Here is a 21202-nt window from a genome sequence, read left to right on the forward strand (position 1 = left end):
AGGAAATAGAACCTCTTGATCGCTGGCTTGTTTGGCATACGGCGGAGTCTATTTCCACAGCCTCCTTCGCATTAATAACTAATGGGGGGAGGAGGTGGATTTCCTTTCACCGGTTTATTGTCTTGGCAAGACTTGCACACAATGATGGACAATCAGTCTGCTCTTGGCAAACCTGGGATGCAGAATAAATTAATGTGTCTATTGTAAATTGTAATTCTCTGTGAATGTGACAGAATGCCAGAGAAAGAAATGAAAAGATTGGTTAATAGATCGTAGTAATAAATTAGAGACACACACATCCGCAGTGTATTCAGTCTGGTTTTATACTTTTTACTTTGCAAGCATGTGCATGTTGAACATGTCTACAAAACTAAACTGCATTCACACTACTTCTGTTACGCCTCATCCTATGACTGTGAGCAATACAGTATACTTTAGTCTCCCATTCTGCCATGAAACAAGTAACACATCGATACTCATTTCCCCCCCCCCCCACCCCCAATTAATACGTATTTATTCTTCCTCAAGTAATTTTTTGAAGGACTACATTTTACTTTTGCTTGAGTCGTAATATATATTTTGGTTTTGGTTAGTTTTGTCCAAATGTTTTGTCCAAACGTTTTGCAAAGAGGGACAGATTTGGTGAGGTGAAAATGTGTGCGCGCTTCAAGTTCATTCAGCTTCAAGTTGCGTTAATTTTCCACGACATTTGTTACCAGTCACCTGGTCGTAGTTTGCATGTTTCGTCTGGTAGTGACTTTTGATAGCGAATTCCTTGAAAACAGCCACAGTCTCTTCACGAACTTGGCAGACACTGTTGTTTTGTATTTCAGCGGGGAAAAAAAGAAGGCAATTCCCACTTGTCCTGGAAGCAACGGCCCGTACTGTCAAATTTCCTTTTCTACACTTCACTCTCTATTTTAGTTCTGGGCAGGAGAGCGCAGTCACAGGTCAGCTGCCATCTGGTGGTGAAATATAAAATGGCTTTTTTTATATTTGGTACTGTGGTCAACACTACTGACAAGCCACTCTATTCATTTTATGCCAGAGGCTGCGGCCAGTAGAATTTTGAACACGGGCCGCATTTGGCCCCCGGGCCGGACTTTGGACATCGATTTTCTAAAGCGTCAAACCAGCTGTTCCAAGCCGTTTTGTGATTGGTTTTGATTGGTACGTCACACCATTCTGGAATAATGCCCATTCACCAGTCCCATTTTACTTAATTTACCCAAAATCATACATTTGCCCTTTTCTTCTGTCAGTCAGCGTCTTAAGGTTAGTAAATAAAATAAAATGTTAAATCAAATCAATCATTGGCGACTAGTACGGCCGAGATAAACCAGCCAGTAGGTGTGAGACCACCCCTCTAGAATTGTCTTGAATGGTACGACCCATGTCCTATAAATACTACCAAATCTGTCGACGCTAGAAAATAGTAAAAGTTACTCTCAAATCAAGCATCGAAACATCAAAACATTGCCAACATGGAGTGGACTCCGATGGAAATCAACCCTGAGGTGAATTAAAATAAGCGCGACCACCTTTAATTGAGTCATTAAACATGACAGTGGAATAATTTGTTGTTTTTTGGTGTCCGTGTGTGTTATGCTTACAGGTGCTGAACAAGGTGGGTAACTGAACTTAAAGAATACATGTCAGACGCTGAGTCACGGCATTTAATTGTCCGGTAAGTTTGGACAAGCGCTCCCAAGACATCAATTTATCAACAATGGACCTGTTCGTCGACGGCACAACGCCAGTACGACAGTTTAGTGGTGTGAAAATGGTTTGGAAAAAACACATGTTTTTTTTATAAAGTCTGAATCGAGAGCATCCCCTCCCTCGTGGTACCGTTAGCTTATCGGCTAATGATGGGTGCGGTCTGTCTGGACCACTAGCATCTTCCCACTAAGCAGCTCATCTCGCCTCTGCGTGGCCGTTTTTTTTTTTACTCTTTCTTTTCGCCAGTTGATGAGTAAAGTCGGCGTGGGGGAGGACTGGCGTTTCGTGGACGTCCTCGGCTTGGAGGCCGAGCAGCTGTCCGCTGTCCCGAAGCCGTGTTGTGCCCTCATGCTGCTCTTCCCCATCACAAAAGAGGTAATTTAGTAAAGACATGAATCAAGAACTGAATTGCTGAGTGGTATTTTGTTTTTTTTTTAGGGGGGGTGGGGTGGGGGGGGTGGAATGGAATGGAATGGTTGGGTGTGGCAGTGATCCATCCAGGCCTCATGTCCCTGGGGTGTGGTGATGCTGAGTTTGCAGAAGTGGTGGATGCTGATTGTAATGATGAGTCATCAGTTGATGTAGGGATCAAAAGGGGGCTTAGGGACCAAGCCTGGACACCAACAATGGATGATCCCTGACCCCCTCCCATGCCCCCTCAATGTTTTGTTAGTACTCTAAACCCCAAGTTAACCCCTAAATAGCATCCCCAGAGCACATTTCATTTCAAACTCATTTTGCCATATTAGGACTTTAAAACTAATGGATCATGGGTGATTTTATAATAAAAAATATATATGTATCTATCTATCAAAGTGTGAGAATGCTGGTGTGTTGGTCCAAACAATTACTATACTGCTTTACTGTTAGGTCTGAATAGTTTCGTAAACCTAACAGCGCAGGGTCCTCTTTCCTTTTTTCTTGGTTTTTTTTTTTTTTTTTTCTTTTTTTTTTATATCAGGGGCCAACCGTTTAATCGTCTGGCCAATTGTGGTCCTTCAAACATAGGCCAAAATCACTGGTTTGCAAATTTGTTTTTACTTTTATGTACTCTTTACAGCAGTTGTACACAAGTAACACTGGTGTCATTATTTATTACAAAGAATTCTATACCATAAAATTACATTTGTTGAAGTCATTCTATGGACCTGCCATTCAAAACAAAGTAAATTTAATTAATTTAAAATTAATTTATACAAGCAATGCAAGTTGTTCAAGAATTTGATCCCGCTGTCACTATTTCACATACAACCTAAAGTCATGGTTTGGTTAAAAACCAAACAAACAGTGCAATATAAATCACTTATAATACTGATAATTTACTATAAACACTTTGACTTTTAGTCTTTTAAGCGTTCACTACGACAACTTCACAAGATTAACATAAACATAAGTCTTTTTTTATTTTTATTTTTTTTAAACTCTGCAACATAGATTAATTTTTTAAATCCATTACAGCGTCCCCCAGCTGTTTGTGGCTAGTCAGGGCAAGTCACTGATTGATAGATTTACTAGATTAGCTTCAGTCAGCTAGAAGTACAAAAAGACAAAGCCACCTGAAAAGGTCCTGGGTGAAGCCGCAGTTTATCATGCCTAAGCCTTTGTTTTTTGTTTAATAAATGAATAAATTCTTCAAGAAAATTATAGCGCCACCACAAATCTTATAGAGTGTACCGTAAATTATAAAAACAAAAATATATTAAAAAGCGTGTTGCACAAAATTTGTCCACAGAGTCTAGCTAACACGGGTAAATTAGAATATTTTTACAATTTCATTTATGCTTGGCTCATATTTTTTCTAGTGCTTTAAGTTTTAAAAATTTTTATAATTAAACCACACATTTTCAGATGCTTTTCATAATCATTCCACAAATTTTCACCATTATTCGGAGTTCCGAAGGAAATTATCCAGCTTCACTAAATGTGTTCAATTATTCAAATGCGTGTTTGTTCAGCGATCAGTTGTGAATTTCACAATTCCATTTCATTGTCAATCTTTACATTGTAATTCAATTTCAGTTCTTTAGGTTGTGATTAAATTTGATTAAATATAGATTTTAAATGCTTTTTCGATGATGTAAGAATTGTATTTTCATGCCTCATTAAAACAAGACAATTCTGCATAAACACTGTAAACTGAAATATATCTTTCATACTGATAATTGTGATCAAAATCGAAATTCTGCCAGTTTACAAAAGACGTCGCGTTTTTCTATTTCCTGTGTTCCGGATTTGACAAAATGTGATGCAATATTTCTGCCCATCCCATGGTAAAATATTTTCTAATAGGCACCTGACAAAGGGGTGTTCATTTAACAGTACACTAATTAGAGTATGTGTTGTTATGCTGCAGATGGATTTTGCCATTCAAAAGTTGTTGTTTTTTTTGGTTGTTTTTTTTGTATCTCAGCATGACTCTTTCAGACAAAAGCAGGCAGACAAAGTGATGCGGGGCTCGGACGCTTACTTCCTGAAGCAGACTGCCACCAATTCCTGCGGCACCATCGCCCTGCTGCACGCGCTGGGAAACAACCAAAGCAAACTCACCTTTGGTAACATTCTGCATTTATTTGACATTTTAACACAAATAAACCAAGCAGTTTACCATGTCTGTGCCCCAGTTGCTATAGGAAATTAGGCACCTTTTTAAAGTAAAGAGAGCAGAACTGAAATGATTTAAAGACGAAAAAAGAAATCTTGTCTTTTTGTTTTTAGAGAGTGCTTCTGTGTTGAAGAAGTTTCTGGATGAAACTGCCAAGATGTCTGCTGATGACCGTGCCAAACATCTGGACAAGAACAAGGTGAGGATCATATTAGAATTGAGGATAACATATAGCGTATTTAAACTTTTTTTTTTTTTTTTTTTTCTAAATTTAAATCCAGCACAGTACATATTTTTATTTTTAAAGCACAGTTCAGTTGTATTTAACTAAGTTAATTTGCCATCTCTTTGAAGACTGTATTTTAAATTTTTTTATGTGAAATACATTGAAGTTGAATATATTTTTTGTTTCTAGTGTTAGTAAAATATGCTTTTTAGCATAAACATTATTCCTCATTTTTGATTAACTTGAATCTATTACTTACTGCTTTTCAATGTTGGTCATCGTGGTGGTACTTGGAGACATCAGTATTTAAATTTTTTTCAGTACCTGAGAGGGAAAGCCGAAAGGATAACAACAACTGTAGCACTTAACAGTCTGGTCATGTTTATACATGTACATGCCGATAACGTCCACTTGGGGGAACCACAGACCACCACACCACTCTGGCGTCCAAAATACTTTAAATGTTTGTCTTGATTTGTGTAATTGTAAGTTGTTTATTTTAATGATAAGATCTTTTGTCCAGGCAATCCATGATGCTCACAATGAGGTTGCTGCACAGGGACAATGTAGGGTAAGTCGTCTTGTGTCCAGCATTTTTTCAGTTATAGAAATATTGACAGATGAATGAATGAATGAATGGTATTTGCAAAATTTCCGCAGCCCGAAGCAGATAAGGTCAACTTCCACTTCATTGCCTTTGTCAATGTGAATGGACAGCTCCTTGAATTTGGTGAGGAAAATATTACTTTTTATATTCTGCATTTCCTCAAATAGCGTCCTCTGCTGGCGGTAAATGTCTTGACCGTAACATGCACTGCTTGGTCGACACGGCGTGTGTAAAGCTGTTTTACGAAAGAAATTCTGGCCAAAGCAGAACACTTTTGAGGAAATGCCACAATTTGATTTTTGTTTATAAAGTCTTGACTGTCTCTTTTGCTGTTAAGATGGGAAGATGAACGGCCCCCTGAACCACGGCGCCACCAAAGATGAGACCCTCGTAACGGTACGAAAATTAGATTTCTTTCCAAATTAAGTTACATTTGGAATGGAACCTTCATGCAAATCCCTCAAACACACGAGGACAGGCTTCCCATGGAGCCTTAGTCTTAAAAGGCAGTAAATTCATGAATCTATAAACAATAAGCCTTAATTAGCATTAAAATGTCTTAAGTCTAAACACTGCGTTCTGACCAATATTGCGTTTGTGGAATTTGCAGCAACATCCTCTTGTTTTATCCATCCGAGGGGCCGGCCATTTTGCGGCATGCTGTCAACTGAAAATGACATCACAGTTGCTCAGAGCCCACGTAACAACCAATCGCGGCTCACCTGTTTTGAGTTTGGTCATGTGACATTTGCAAGCTGAGCTGTGATTGGTCATTACCTGAGCCCCGAACAGTTGTGATGTCATTATCAGTCTACAACAAGTGGCAAAATGGCCGCCCACTGAGATGGCTAAAAATCGGTGGATTTTGCTGCTTAATTCCTTTTCCACTGAGACGATATTAATCACTATACCCTGTTTAGACTAGTTGGGCCAAATTCAACATATTATTATACAGACAATTTTTGACTTGACATCCACTTTAAATTTAGCTTGCCTTAAGCTGTCACAACCCTTTTTTTTTTTTCAAATAAGACACATATCACTGTAAAGTATTTAACTTTTTAAAAACATACTGGAATGACATCAATCAAACTTTACTTATACAGCACTTTTCATACATAAAAATGCAATTCAAAGTGCTTCCTGTTACATCACCCCCAATATTTTCAAACAAACTTGGGTAAGTTATGTGGTTTGGATTAAAAGACAATATGTGATTATTTGTCTGTTTAGTTTACTGTTAAGTTGAACTGGGAGTGTCTGCTAACAGCTCAAAGGAAGCACTTTGCCTCTTTTTCTAAAGAATTGCTCTCCATCTGTTGCCTGTGAAGTTCACTACTACCATCGAGTGCTTGCAACTCAAGACAAAAAATGAATCAAATGAGCGATTGCTCGGATCTCAAAACTCTTTCAGTCGGGGTACGACTGTACTTCACCTCCTTCTAACCCTAATAACCTGTTTGTTTTCCCTCCCACCAATTCACGTCCAGGATGCTGCCAAAGTGTGCAGAGGCTTTGTGGAACGAGGACTAGGTGAAGTTCGCTTCTCTGCCGTGGCTCTGTGTCGTGGTTAAATTGCCTACCAGGACAGAATGTAGACCACAAACCCATTTATTGGCATTTTCTGGGCACTGTCGAGCAAGTATTGTGTTCTCTCAACACTCACACATACTGTATACTGTAGGTTAAACACTTCATATTGTGAACTTTTAGCACAACTGTTCAAGACAAGCTGAAAACATTCTATTCAATCTTCTCCTTAGATGTGAACAAACAAATCCCACTGCTGCTGTTTTTTTGTTGTTTTCCTTCCTTTTTTTTTTTTTTTTTTTAAGCACTTGTCTCTTTGTACGTTTTTGTTAGCTTGAATGCTTTGCAGACCAATGAGAGTGCAAATTGGAGCTGTGTGAAAAGCAAAAAAAACAATTTTTTTGGGGCTCTTTAGATTCCTCTTGCTGCTAATTGGTTGGCCTGATGTTCCTCACAGCCTCAATGTAGCTTTAAGAATGCATTTGTTCACATAGTGGACTCACTTTGAAGCATTTGAAGAGAGCAATTGACTTGGTTAGCTTTACTTTGCACAGTTAGTTGTGTGTATTGCACTGATGGTGTGGCTGTTACTGACACAAATAAATTGCTTTTGATGTGTGATGGTGGTGCAAGTGATTACCCAAACAATAAACGCACACCGGTGTTAGAATTGCATGTAATGGGATATCTGCGATCCAGAATTTTTCTAAATGAAGTATTTGATTATCCCTAAAATGACGCCTAATCCCTAATTGTGTTGTTCAGAGGTCTTGAAAATGTAATGTAATGTAGTTAAGTCTGCGGTTACCCATAGCGTTTTATTTTTATAATGACCCTTTTTTTCAAAATAGTAAAAATAAATAATAAATGGGGCACAGATCGCGTTACATACAGCCTTGAACAAAATTGTTGGCACCCCTCTATTAATAAAAGAAAAACTATCAGTGTCACACACATTTATTTGGATTAAATGCCCGATCAGAATTAAACTGCTTCATGTACACACCTCATTCAGAATATTCTGACCCGATCATGCCCATTCCGATCAAGATTTTATTCCGAACGAGTGAGGTAGGTTATGTCGATTGTTAATCCGATTGGCGCGCATGAAAACACTTATTCCAACGTTTCGGAGCAACCTGTGTTTTCTGCGAATGTCTGTGACGTCAGTAAACGCGTTTCTGTTAATACCGGAAGGTAGTAGAAGCGGACCGAGTGTTATATTTTTTGTTTGATTCAATAAAGTTTGGGGAGGAAAAGACAGAGTAAGAGAAAGACGCGGCGGCACAAGACTAAACTGGTACATTTGCAGCTCCATTAGTAAGTGTTAACTCGACGTAACCGCGCAAACTGGAAAAATATGCAAAATAACCCTAACGTTTAAAGTAGAAATGATGGGGTGATGTTGACACTGAAGTCGCAACGGCTTCTACTACTACTGAAAACAGTGCATCCGATCAGAATTTTAATCTGAACTCTGGTTGGATTAAAAAATTGTGTCGATGTATATGTAAATGTAGCCACTCATAAAAGTTTAATGAAAGTGGAAACTTAGGACATTGCAGTCAAATCAAGAAATGTTTTTTAAATTATACGGATTTCTGCTATTTACGACTTCGACTGGTCCTCGCCCCCCGCGGGTGGCGGGGATGCACTCCATTTTTTTCATTTTTCAACAGGGCACCGACAAAGTCAGCAGATGCCGTTTTACCGCGGGCATCTTGGTCAGATATTTAATAAGTTATCTCTTGACTGCGTTAAATAAGTTTCCTTTCATTTACTTCAAGTTATTAACTATTAAAATGATGCAAATGTGATATAACGGAACTAGTACGCCCCCTTGCACAGGGCAGATTCCTGCGTGCGCGTCCCTTCCTCCCCGTGCGCGCGCCCGTTGCGCTATTGGCGGAGGACAGCGTCCACCACTGCCGCTCGCGCGCACGCCTCCTGCGTAGGACAAGCATTTTCTTTTTTGGTGGCATCGTGGTGGGTCGTCGCGGAAGACTGCCGACTCCCAACTACCGTCCACCCGTGGTGCAAGACAACATTGCCGCATCTCAACACTCCGCGAGTGTCCACCACCGAGGGTCCCACACACGGATCGGCCTGCCCGGCGATGGCCAGCCCGCCTGCGGGTCGCGACATCCAGCCGGAGTCGGCGGAGGCGAGCCGCCCGGAGCCCGCCTGCCTGGAGGCACAGAAATGGATCGAGGTACGCAGACTCAACACGAGCCGTCGCTGGGGGGACTGGAAGTGGGGTGGTGGATGAGGGACGCGGGTGGGGGGCTTTGGCTGGATAGTGGATATAAATAAATACTCACTGCACCGGTGCACCATCACCTGTTCCGTGGGGAGGGCGAGTGTGTCGGGTTACAGCAAGAAAAGTTGTCATCCTAACACTCAACACTGAGTGAAAACGACTAATGAAAACGACTCCCACGCGGTTTAAACGGACTCGTGTTTTTTTTTCTTAACTGCGTGTTTATTTCCACGCCATGAGCAGGAACGCCCCCTTATTCCACGGTGGTTGCCATGGTGATGTGAACCGGGCCAACGTTCACGCACCAGCAGCATTCGATGATCATGATGATGATGAGATGAGATTATCATGTGCATCATCCGCTTTTATTCGTGGTTTATAAATATATATTTATAAAGCCAAGTGGTGAATCATAATCGCAACAGCATGACCTATTTTTTTTATTTGTAATATTATTTACAGTTCCTCGTGCATTAGCCCGTGTGTAGTATGTGATGTCCGTTGTGGATGATACCACCACTGACAATCTAATCTTCGTTGGTACACTTCTCTGGTGATATTACGAGCATTAATAGGTTACTCAAATTGCAGAGTTTAACATGCTAAAAACTGCATTGTTTTTAGTGTTCTAGTAAAAAAAATTAAGTGCACATTGGCCATCTTCTTAAGGTTACCCTTGAAAGTGGAACGAAGAACACTTTCTCTATACTTATATAGTTAGTTAGTTTTGTAAACGTAAGATGTAGTTTCAGTTAGTTTTCATTCTTTTCCAAAGCATTTTTTACATTTTATGCTGTTTGCCCTAAAAAGTATTGTCAATGAAAATTTGAACTTCAGTCACAAATGTGATGGGTAGAACGCTGAAATGAATACATGTCGTTGGGCAGTTTTACATTTGTACTTAGCTACATCAGCCATCTTGGTTAGATATTTAGTCAACTCTACAGAATCATTTGGTGGGACAAAGATTAGACTCCTGAAACTTTGAAGAATCGCTGAAACTTGTGATGGTTTGAGTGCTAAAATAAACACATTGTCCATTTTGTCTTCTACCAAATTCAGCTACGTCGGCCATCTTGGTAAGGTATCCGGTAAAATCGTCAATTCTAAAATCTGATGTTTACCTCTAAGCTGCTTCCGGACACCTTGGTTTGGTACAGAATTTTGTGAAATTGCAGGACTGAGGTTGGGCTTGATTAAGAGCTGGAAGAATAACAGCGGTTAATTGTCACTACAGTTATATGCCTCCTACTTTTTAAAGCTAACATCAAAATGCACTCATTTTCAGCCATCTCTGGGGGGGGCCATTTTGCCTTCTGTCGACTGAAAATGACATCAGAACTGCTCACAACGACCAATCACGGCTCAGATTCAGAAAACAGGTCAGCCGTGATTAGTCGTTGTGAGCAGTTGTGATGTCATTTTCAGTCGACACAAGACAAAATGGCCGCCCCCGGATGGCTAAAAATGAGTGCAATTTGTTGCTTAATTTATATTCTACAAATGCAAAATTAATCAGAATGCCGTCATTCAACTAGTGGGCTTGCTGGGAATATATTCTTGAAAAAAATATGTTTGTGTTGACTTCCGCTTCAAGGGACTAAAAGTATTGGAACAATTTTACAATCATAAATCAAACTTTTACATTTAAATATTTTTGCCTTAAACAGCTCCTTGGTTGCTTTCACAGTTTGCTTCAGGTCATTGTCCATCAATACTGTGAAACGCCATCCAATGAGTTCTGAATATGAGCAGAAAATAATGCACGAAACATTTCGGAATTCATCCTTTTGCTTCTGTCAGCAGTCTCATCATCAATAAATGGGAAGTAGTTCCTTTTACAGCTATACATGCCCACGACATGGCACTACTTTTTAGGCTAACTCGTATGCACTAATGGTTTTCTGCATTTAACGTCAATATCTCATCCACCCAGTCCCATCGCAGGCCGGCATGATGACTCCACATTAGTGAGGAGGCAGTCCAATGAAGTGCATGTCTCCTGCTGTGCGGCTTTGTTGTCTTCTGCTTTGGAATTGTGCAGGTTTATTTTCAGCGGCATCCAGACTGCTTCTATTTGCAGTGCTCGTTTTTTTTCACACTTTCACAGGTGGCAATGACTCAGTGTATGGGCCGTGTAACGGTATTCTATATGTGTGTGTGTGTGTGTGAGACACTCCTAAGACACGCCTTGGTTGAGTGACAGCAGTTGCCACAGCAACACGTCATAGGCAGGCTCTCAGGTGTCAGTCTTGTTTCCGAAAGGGACGGTGTGTGCGGCCCGTGACTCCCACCCACCAGGAATTAGCCCAAACGATCGGAAACATTTGATGCAAAGCATAAATTGCAGGGTGATGCAGTTCCACCCCAGTCCTGTAGGTGGTGGTGAAGCGCATTACAAAGTAAGTGACATTTGCCACACACTTAAGCTTTTTTGACCATGGCTCCATCTGCTGGGTCACTGCCACAGTTCGTACCAAATCTACTAATGTTAGCAAATAAATTCCTTGATTTTTACAATCGACATTGTTGTAATTGTCTAACTTGTCCATGGGTGTGACCCAAGGGCGGAGCCATGGGTGGGCCTGGTTGTGCACAAGCCCACCCAGATTGACAGACTGCCCACCCAGTGGGATTTATAAAAAAAATATATACTTTTACATTTTTAGGAAATTATTATTAAGTTATTTTTCAATTTGTGTTTCGTTGTTTTTTATTTTATTGAATATTAAAAATGGCATAATTGTAGTTGTCTAACGAAGATCTAAACTTCCAGTTTGTCATTTTATTTGAATATACGATGTGTCGGGACAGGAGGATTGTGCTCAGTGAGAGAAATATTCAGGCCCACCCTGGTTTTTCCAGGCCCCCCCATTAGCCACGTTCTGGCTCCGCCCCTGGTGTGACCGTGTAAATCTGAGTCTGAATGATATGTGCCCTGTTATTGGCCGGTGAACATTCCAGGGTGTGTCCTGCTTCTTGCCCAAAGTCAGCCGGGTTTGGCTCCGACTCGTCCGGGACCCTAATGAGGACACGTTTAGTTTTTCCAAGCTAACGAGTTCCTGTGTAGTAGTTTTGTAGTACTTTTTTAACCAGCTAGGTTTTTACACATAATTTTTTATTATTTTTTGGTTATACAGTAAATTACAAACTAGTTTTTTTTGCAATTTTTTATTTATTTATTTTTTCAACTGAAAAAAATATTTTTTTGTTGTTGAACTTTGCATCATTGTATACAGAGCTGGGCATTTTACAAAAAATTTCCGGTCTATTTATCGCCTCCGCGTGCAACCGGGGTACCCTTCCGCTGTCCGTCTATCCGGACTTTTGTCCAGCCACACCAAATAGTAATCGCCTATAGGCCGGTGTGGTTACCAGATGTGATCGGGTTGCAAGATTGTATCGGCGTGCTTGCTTGTGCGCCTGTTGATAATGTCACCCTTTATAATATGCTGTATTTCTGTAATATATTTCTTTGCCTCTATGTTTGTCACACTCCCGCCTGTTGTGTTTGTATGTTCTGAGTTACTTAATAAAAAATAAAATAAAGTAACCTACATTACTGCTATTTTTACGAGTAAAGGCCCTGATAGACCAAACCGACGTCGGAGGTCGTGAAGCGTCGTGGCGTCTGAATGCGCCGTCTGTTTGGTGTAGTGGCCACCGTCGTAGTGTCGTAACCCGTCTGTAAGCGTCTTGGGGGCCGTTACACATGTTGAATCGGCGTCGCCACTCGTGACATTTGGTCACTCTGATTGGCTGTTAGCTAGCAAATCAACACTTGGAGTACCAACGGGAAGTGACACATGCGGAAAAACAGTGAGCGCCGCCGCTGCCTTTAATCTTCTTACAAGTACAAGAGCAAGGGTTGACAATTTAAGTATTTCACAGTACCGTGTCAAGAACGTGATGTTTTACGTCGCGTGGGAGTTCATCGTGAGCGAACAATGCATTGTTTACGTTTTTATAATCCGCCCCCGGCCAACAGCTTTCCGGTTGGATTTTTCTAACCATGAGAAATGGTGACTACTGCCGCCGATGGTATGGAAGGGTATTACATCTTATGCATGAGCAGAAGGTACTTTCATGGTCAGTGTCACTGTCTGTTGTTGCGGTGTATTCCTCCAGCGTGACGTGCCGACAGCCGGCCGGACGCCACAGGGGGTAAGCGTCTGTCACTCTTGGCCACCTTTTTGGTCTGTCTAGGCCTTAAGATACTACGTCACTTCCCCTTATGCCCCGAGAAGAAGCCGCTGGGAAAAAAAGTATTGAAAGTCGGGCTTTAAACCTAACGCCATAAACGTTTGCATTTCTCCTGCCGAGCTGGGAACTATTTCGTCGTTTACTCGGGCTGAAAAGTTGCACGCATATTATGTGAAGTATTACATCGGTCCGCCTATCATTTTAAATGGGCTTCCGTTAGCATTTTCGTCGACCAACTTCGACCAACTTCCACTTTGGTTTGTAGATTTTTTTCAAACTGAATATCAAGATTTTGTTTTGTATTTTGCATAATTAAAATAAATAAATAAATAATTAAATAATCAAAATAATAAATAATTTAAAAAAAGTATTTTGTACAATTTTAGTAAACTAGTCTTTGTGTGGTATTTCACATAGTTTTATCGTCTTGAAACCTTTTGTATTTATTTGTTCAATTGTAGTTAAAAACAACTTAAGTGATTTTTGCGTTGCATTGTGTGTAATTTTGTACTTTTTGTGTAGTTATTCTGAACAGACAAGACACTCTCCTTTGACAGCATAAACTCATCAGCAAAATGTTGACTGACTGACTGCGTGTGTGTGGGGTCACCCTACAAATCCTTGTGATGCCACACACACACACAAACACAGCAAACGTGCGCGCCAGATGTCGCGGCCGTCCTCTGTGGCAGATTAACCGAGTCCCAGACAGCACGAGGCGTCTGCAAACAGAAAAAAAAAAGGCTGCTTCTTCCTGCATCCACACAACATAACACAGCAGCACACAGTGAGGAAAGCTATGAAAAGGAACGATTGCACACACACACACACACGTTGGCCTGGGGCAAAAGTTTCTACAGTTTTGCTCACACAGCTCTTAGTATGCTCTGTCACACTGACCTTTCATTTACAGTGGAAGGTCCAGATCGTAGCTCAATTCAAATTATGAATTTAAATTCAGTGTGTTTTATATATGTACACGTATATACAGTATGTATATATATGTGTATATATATGTATATATATATATATATATATATATATATATATATATATATATATATATATATATATATATATATATATATATCTTTTTTTTTTTTTTTTTTTGCCGGTATATTATATTATATTATATTATATTATATTATATTATATTATATTATATTATATTATATTATATTATATTATATTAGGGTAACCATCTCTCCAATAAAAGATGATTCAAAATGTGTCTCATAGATACATGGGGTGCAATATGATTCAAGGACGATATGTTTGAAAGTAGATCAATTCAATTTGATGCACTCACATATTTTAAATTAAAACCGATTTTACTATTCAAATCAGTTTTCGTTACACCTCTAATAACAGTGCCTAAATTATTTTTGTCGACTTGTGTGACAGTAAGATTATAAAAGTTTGACTTAAAGCATTGCATGTACAGTTTTCAAGATGTCCACAGCTACAGTTGGATTATTAATTGATAGCAACAAATTATTTTCATTCTTTCCAATGGTAAAAAGTTGACAATTGCAGCCAGTGTGCCGCAACAGATTGTATTCGACATTTGAGGTTACAGTGTGGAGCCCCAGACATGAAATTCAAAATGGAATAAAATGTGGCCACAAAATACTAGATTGTCGCCACAAAATTGTGATGACATGCGCACAACATACTAATTGGAGCCAATTGGATGCAAATGGGGCCATTGCTAGAAACTGCAATACGCAATTCCCTCTACCTTACCGTTCCTTGAGAACGCACGCTTCATTTGTTTAGCCAGAAATCCGGGAATGAGATTTATGTTATTCATTTGTATTGTGTCCGCAAAATTCAAAACTCTTCTCTTTTTTTCCAGTTTCATTGACATGTAGCCATGCCATTCACTAATCAATCAATCATTAAAAAAAAAAATCATCCCCATACTTTCGCTACCCAACCACTTTGTTGTTTTGCTACCCTTGAACATTTTTCACAAAGGAATCTGAAGAAGTGAAACTGAACCGGTGTTTGGTGGAAATGGGGCATGTGCATGCGTGTGCGTGCGTATTGCGGCCATGGAGTGAGCATTCATGTCAGTCGCAGAAACCAAGCGAAAGGTCTTGAGGGTATTTCAGCGCCAGTTGCGGAAATCCGAGCCCCTGCGTTCCTCATGGCGAATGACTACGCTGTGACGCGTTGAATGGCAGCAGCAGCTTCCATTGAAATCCATGGAGTGTCTGTGTGTGCGTTTGTGTGTGTGTGTGTGTGCATGCATGTAAGGGTCAGTGCCAGAAGTAGGCCAAAGCAGCACTGACTTGTGTCTTGCGTGCTTCTGTACTGCACAAAATGACAAGCTGTAAAGCAGCAGATTATGTTATTGTACTGTATTTTCATCAATCCATGCATCCATTTTGTTGTCCCCGTTCGGATTGAGGTTTGAGCCGGAATTTTTCCCAGCTGACTTGTGGCGTGAGAAGCAAGGTATAACTCCCTGTCAATCTCATAAAATACTCAGCTGCTATATGGTATCATCCAGCCAAGATCTTGTTGTGATGTAACCTACAGGATTCACAATCAAAGCCCGAGGTACAAATAAGTACTGTTTATGATTGGAAAAGGTACATAATTGGTCCAAACTGGCAAAGGGACCATGTACCTTTTTGTTTACATATAAGTATACAAACAAGTGGCCTTTAGGCAAATGCCTTTTGAAAGAGCCCACAGTTGTACGGAATGCAGTTTAAAGAAATAAAACGTAGTTGTAGATGTAGACCAAGGTTAGGCAACTTGACGACTTTTCAACAAACTGTCAATGGTTCTAAATAAAAAGCAAAAATAAATAATAAAATAAAAATAAAAAGCTGCTGGCGTTTGTTTACATTTGTAATTCTTCCTTCATAAGGTCATGAATCATTATCATTTTGAATGTTTGTCTTAATTAAAGTTAAATTTACGTACGTTGTTAATATGAAGCGCTCGAAACAGAAACATTCCGGTTAGTTCTTCTACTCTCTAGGGTCACCATTAACTTGAGAGTGACTTCAAAATGCCACAAAAGCTATCTTTGCTGACAGCATCTCTGTTCTTCTTCTCTAACGGAGATGAACGGGTGGCAGTGTAATAGGTGATGACTGCCTTCTAGTGGTGAACATTGTTATTGAAATTTAAATGTCAATGTTATCCATCCCTGAACTAGAAAGGTATCTTACCCTGTTGAAGGAGTTCAATATCCTGCACCGTCACGCTTTCTAGGTTGAAAATTTGTGCTGACGCAAGTGTTGCAGTGTTGCATGCGGATTAGACAACAAAGGGATTATTTCTGTCATCCAGATGCGTGTAGATTTGAGGCTCTAATCTCGCACGAAAGCTTCAGTAATCAGAGTGGGCGGTTGCTGACAAATCAGTTTTTATACAGCGCTTGGATGGGAGCTCCTCACAGTGCCTAAGCACTCAGGTAACGACCGTCACGGCTCACCTGTTTTCTGGTTTTGGCTATGTGATGTTCGCAAACTGAGCCCTTAGGCGCTGTGATGTCATTTCCAGTCGAAAGCAAGTTACAAAATGGCCGACCCCGGAGCTAGATAAAAACGTGTGGATTTTGCTGCTTAATTCATATTTCACAAACGAAATATTAATCAGAATGTTGTGTTTAGACTAACGAGGGTGCATAGAACCTATCCTAAAGAAAGGTTTTGACTTGACTTACTCTTTAAAAGGTGAAAGCGCCACAACATAAATGCTAATAAGCGTTAGGATTAAGCTAGGAGGCTGAAAGGCTAAGCCTTGTTTTAATTAAACAAGGTATAAATCTTTGTTTGATGTTTGTCTTAATAATAAACTGTGAGTGATATGATTAAGTGTCAAAGACAAAGATAAAGCAAAAGATTTCATCTTTTGATGTTTGATGACCTAACTCACGTCTGGATTCACCTTCTGTTTTTGTGCGATCACAAAAATATTCATCCTGTCTTTTACGGACAAATGTTGCTATCAGAGCTCATCTTTGGCATTTTTTTCCCAGCCTACGCTCTCACTTTGTTCCCTGCATCCTACACACAAGTCGACAAAAGTGCACACTGAGTAGTCCGGCTCTGTCTTATTTGGCCGACTGAATAATGCATGAGAATGCTGTAAATGTTTCAAAAGCCCAGAGTAAAAAAACAACCGTACTAGATGTGAGCGGGACAGGCGAAATGATGCCAGACCAGAAATGAACAGTCGAGAAGAGAACGGTGTCGCCAATGGGAAACATCTGGAAGTCTTATATAAGAAGGGGGTCAGACACAACAGGTCATATTTTTATGATTTGCGGGTATGCAGCGGCTGCCGATTGACGCCGGCACACACATGCGCTACGTTAAGAAGACAGATTGGGACTAATGTAATAAATCATCAAAGTGAGCAAGGACTTAGAGGGGGAAAGAGGATGGAGCACGTTTTTAGACGATATGGCGAAAAGTATTGGTATGTGTGGCCATATTGGAAGAGAAAATGGTGACCATTTTGCCCCTTTTATGGAGATAGTTGGGCTACCATGAGAAGAAAAACAGGCATTTCTAATATAGACGATAAAAAGTGCAATAAAAAAAAGCTGTATTGTGCGGAAAATCTTTTTTTATTTAAATAATGTAAGATTTCATACTGTACATACATAATTATAGTGAAAATCATATCATCTATATTAACAATATTTTATTTTTAGCAAGCATTTTTTTCATCATTATTGATACTGTAAGAGTAAGTTAAACAACATGAGACTAACGTTATGCATGTTTTTGAATGTTTACACTGGAGCACACACATACACATTTCATAGTTATCCTACCGCTAATCTGGATTAGCGCATGTAAACTGGAATCAGTCAAGCCTCTCTTCCGTTCCATTTATCTTTGGCACCGTGTGTGTGCGCGTGTGTGTGTGTGTGTGTGCGTGCGCGTACAGTATGTGTGTGAGATGATGATGTTGATTCCTATTCTTAATTGGCACTCGTGTGAAAAGAAGTTAAACACTGGAAAAATAATCGGTAAAAACAAAATCGATAAGACATTCAACCTTTAGTAACAAGTGACGATCGATTTGTCGGTTGTTGGGTTTGTTGATTAATTCATTGGTTAAGAGGTGTGTCCTTTCTAGTTGTAGATCACTGGGCTACAACAAGAACAAAATCTGAATGTTAGGAGAATAAATGTGTAATATTAGGAGGGAAAAGGCTGTAATTTTAAAAATGCGAATAAAATTGCAAAATTTTGTGCGGCACTAATCGAGCTAATTTGAGAAATACGTTTTTATTTGCACTAGAAATGTACAGCGTTTTACAAGAAAAAAGTCATTGCAATACAAGAATAAAGTCATAATATTGCATTAATATTAATTGCTTTCTAGTCGGTGTCTAGACTAGCAAGTGCTAGCAGTAGCGATGGCCATTTGAATACATTTCCTTTGATACATTTTACAGCTAATTGTGTCTTTGTTTTTGTGTTTGTCATACATGATTTTAGTGGGATGGGGCAATAGTACAAATAGTGAATGTTCTGAACTCCTGTACCCAATGCTTTTTATCCATGCAGTGCTCCCCTACAGGAGCTTAATTTGGGGCTATTTTTTTCCCCACCCACTTCTTTTCTTCTCATCTGAAAGAACAGTCAAAAGGCGACCCGGCAAGCTCCTGTTCTGCACCCCACGTTGGTCATTGTTTTTTTCTTTTTGAACAGGTTGTGTCTATTCCATTTCGGTGCACCTTGTTTGTACAATGAAAATAAAGCTAGGCTAAACTCAGATTTTCCATTTTCTGTCTGATAGGCTGTCACAGGGAAGAGCTTTGGAGACAAGGACTTTCGCAGCGCTTTGGAGAATGGCATCCTGTTGTGCGAGTAAGACTGATGACATCACACGGATGGCAACATCACACACACACACACACACACACACATCAACCCCCTTTCTAATCTTGGCTATCTGTTGACCTTCCCCTCCTCCACCCAGGCATCTGAGTGCAATCAGACCAGGCCTGGTCAAGAAGATCAACAGACTGAGCACCCCAATCGCCGGCCTGGTAAGGAGAAACCCACAGGCCTCAGAACATTCACACATGAAGGAAAAAAAAAAATAACAGGAAAAAAAAAACCTAATAAATGCACTTTGATCTGTACATATCCTCTGCTAACGTTTTGGAATTCAATAAACAATAAATAACATAAACAAATTAACAGTGTAACGTTACAAGAAAAAAAAGTCATAAAGTGTCAGAAATTATACCATACAAAAAGTCATAACGTTACAAATAAACATTTCTTAAAATGATGAAAAGTGGTCAAGTAGTGAGAATACATTTTTAAAGTTGCGAGATTAAGGTTGGAAAATTGCTACAGGTAAAATAAGATACCAGAATAAAATGTCTTAAAGCTACGAATACAGTCAAAATGTTGTGTTAGCAAAGTGGGAAACTAGCGAAACCTTTTTTGCTAAATATTATTACAGTACAAGAAAAAAGTCAACATTGCAAAAATAATGTCACTTTGTGTTTCAGAAAAAGTCCAAAACATACGAGGATACATTTCTAATGTAAATTCACAAAAGTATGTGACTAAACAACAAAAAGAAATCTTACTACTACAAGAAAAAAAAACTTTTTTTTTTTTTTTTTCAGGAAATGGCTCTTGTGTAAATATTATGAGTAGGGCCTGACTTATTCAATGAGAAACCTAAGACACAGATAATGACATTCAAACATTAAATTTTTCTCTCCGTTATAAAATTAAATGCTAAAGAACAAAGTCTTGTAAATATAATTCATGTAATTCATATTAATCGGTTATCAGGATTTTACTCTGACAAATATGGGAATCGACATCGCCCTAAAGAAAAAAATCCACATTTCGGTCCACCCTAATTATAAGAGTTCAGCATACAGTGTATTTCATTTGACATGTTTTTGTTTGACATCACAATAAGTGGCGTTATCTGCTTATGGAAACCTCACCTCCATCCAGCATAAAGTTATGTATTTTTTGTTTGTATGTGTTAAATTGTTTTAAATGAAAAAACAAAACAAAACGTGGATTTCCTCCTCTAGGACAACCTGACAGTTTTTCTACGGGGCTGTGAGGAGCTCGGCCTGAAAGGTTCACAGCTGTTTGACCCAGGAGACCTCCAGGACACTTCCATCCGAGCCAACCTCAAGTCAGTACACAATACACATATATACTGTAAATAATATGCACTAAATAATAGCATTAAATAATCTTTTCTTCCAACAGGGATTCCGACTGCAGCCGCAAACTGAAAAACGTGAGTTGCATCTTTTTCCCCCGCTGTAACTATTGAAACACAATTCTAATCCCTGGGTTGTGTCTTACAGGTTCTGAACACCGTGTTTTGGCTGGGCAAAGCGGCCAGTGGCTGCGCCTCCTACAGCGGACCCACGCTCGACCTCAAGGAATTTGAGGGTCTGCTGGCAAACATGAAGGTGGTGAGTGGGGGCGAGGATGTGGGTTAATGGACGGAGAGTAGCCAGGGGAAGGCGTGCGGGGGGTTGTTTTGGTTGTTGACCGGGGTGCCCACCAGTTAGAAGACATTCTTTTGTTTAGTTTCTCTCCTGTTTCAGGGAGACAAAAATGACTCTTGCACTGATCTGATTCAGTGGAACCTATATTAACAGAAATCAAATTCAATTTGAATAAAATCAAGTTGTTTGACCAATTCAACCAATTAATTTTATGAGAACAGAGATGTAAAGTCACCAGAATTATGTTTTAAAGTTCTAAGAATAAAGTCTTAACCAGGAGCATCTGAACCATGCTTTTATCTCCACTAGACTTGATTATTGTAACGGTTGTCTGACTGGATTCCATCAGAGGAGCATCAAACAGCTGCAGCTCGGGTTCTTACCAGAACGAAGAGATCAGAATATATTACTACAATCCTAAATACTTTACACTGGTTCCCTGTCAACTGTCGAATAGATTTTTAAATTATACTTCTGGTCTACAAATCACTGAATGTCTATGGTCCTGAATACATTAAAGAAATGCTCATGGAATATAAAACCAGTACGGTTCTGAGGTCAGCAGA

General features: G+C 39.6%; 2 protein-coding genes and 1 long non-coding RNA gene across 5 annotated transcripts in view; 2 read left to right on the forward strand and 1 right to left on the reverse strand.

Moving 5' to 3' along the window:
- Nucleotides 1–1397: 1397 nt before the first annotated feature.
- On the forward strand, nucleotides 1398–7308 carry uchl1 (ubiquitin carboxyl-terminal esterase L1 (ubiquitin thiolesterase)). The gene is made up of 9 exons (XM_086034778.1): nucleotides 1398–1517; nucleotides 1616–1627; nucleotides 1969–2097; nucleotides 4133–4274; nucleotides 4438–4523; nucleotides 5074–5121; nucleotides 5211–5280; nucleotides 5495–5553; nucleotides 6648–7308. Exons 1-9 carry the CDS (start codon nucleotides 1485–1487, stop codon nucleotides 6729–6731), a joined length of 663 nt encoding a protein of 220 aa, XP_085890904.1. The 5' UTR covers nucleotides 1398–1484; the 3' UTR covers nucleotides 6732–7308.
- On the reverse strand, nucleotides 6922–9092 carry LOC147146006 (uncharacterized). The gene is made up of 2 exons (XR_015087327.1): nucleotides 9009–9092; nucleotides 6922–8875 (listed from the first exon to the last, which is right to left on the reverse strand). It is a non-coding gene; the product is annotated as an uncharacterized LOC147146006 (long non-coding RNA).
- The window catches only part of LOC147146007 (LIM and calponin homology domains-containing protein 1-like), a 35479-nt gene continuing 22866 nt past the window's right edge, over nucleotides 8590–21202 (forward strand). For 2 of the 3 annotated variants that reach the window (XM_086034776.1, XM_086034774.1), the window contains exons 1-6: nucleotides 8590–8899; nucleotides 18932–19002; nucleotides 19115–19184; nucleotides 20205–20311; nucleotides 20389–20419; nucleotides 20490–20600. In XM_086034776.1, the coding sequence (XP_085890902.1) occupies nucleotides 8804–8899; nucleotides 18932–19002; nucleotides 19115–19184; nucleotides 20205–20311; nucleotides 20389–20419; nucleotides 20490–20600 (486 nt within the window). In that variant the 5' untranslated portion in view covers nucleotides 8590–8803. The remainder of the gene's footprint in view (nucleotides 8900–18931; nucleotides 19003–19114; nucleotides 19185–20204; nucleotides 20312–20388; nucleotides 20420–20489; nucleotides 20601–21202) is intronic. The other variant, XM_086034775.1, reaches the window with a different exon arrangement.

The sequence above is a fragment of the Filicampus tigris genome, chromosome 6 (genome assembly GCF_054856515.1).
Source record: "Filicampus tigris isolate MCC_2025a chromosome 6, RoL_Ftig_1.0, whole genome shotgun sequence".
NCBI classification, from domain to species: Eukaryota; Metazoa; Chordata; class Actinopteri; order Syngnathiformes; family Syngnathidae; genus Filicampus; species Filicampus tigris.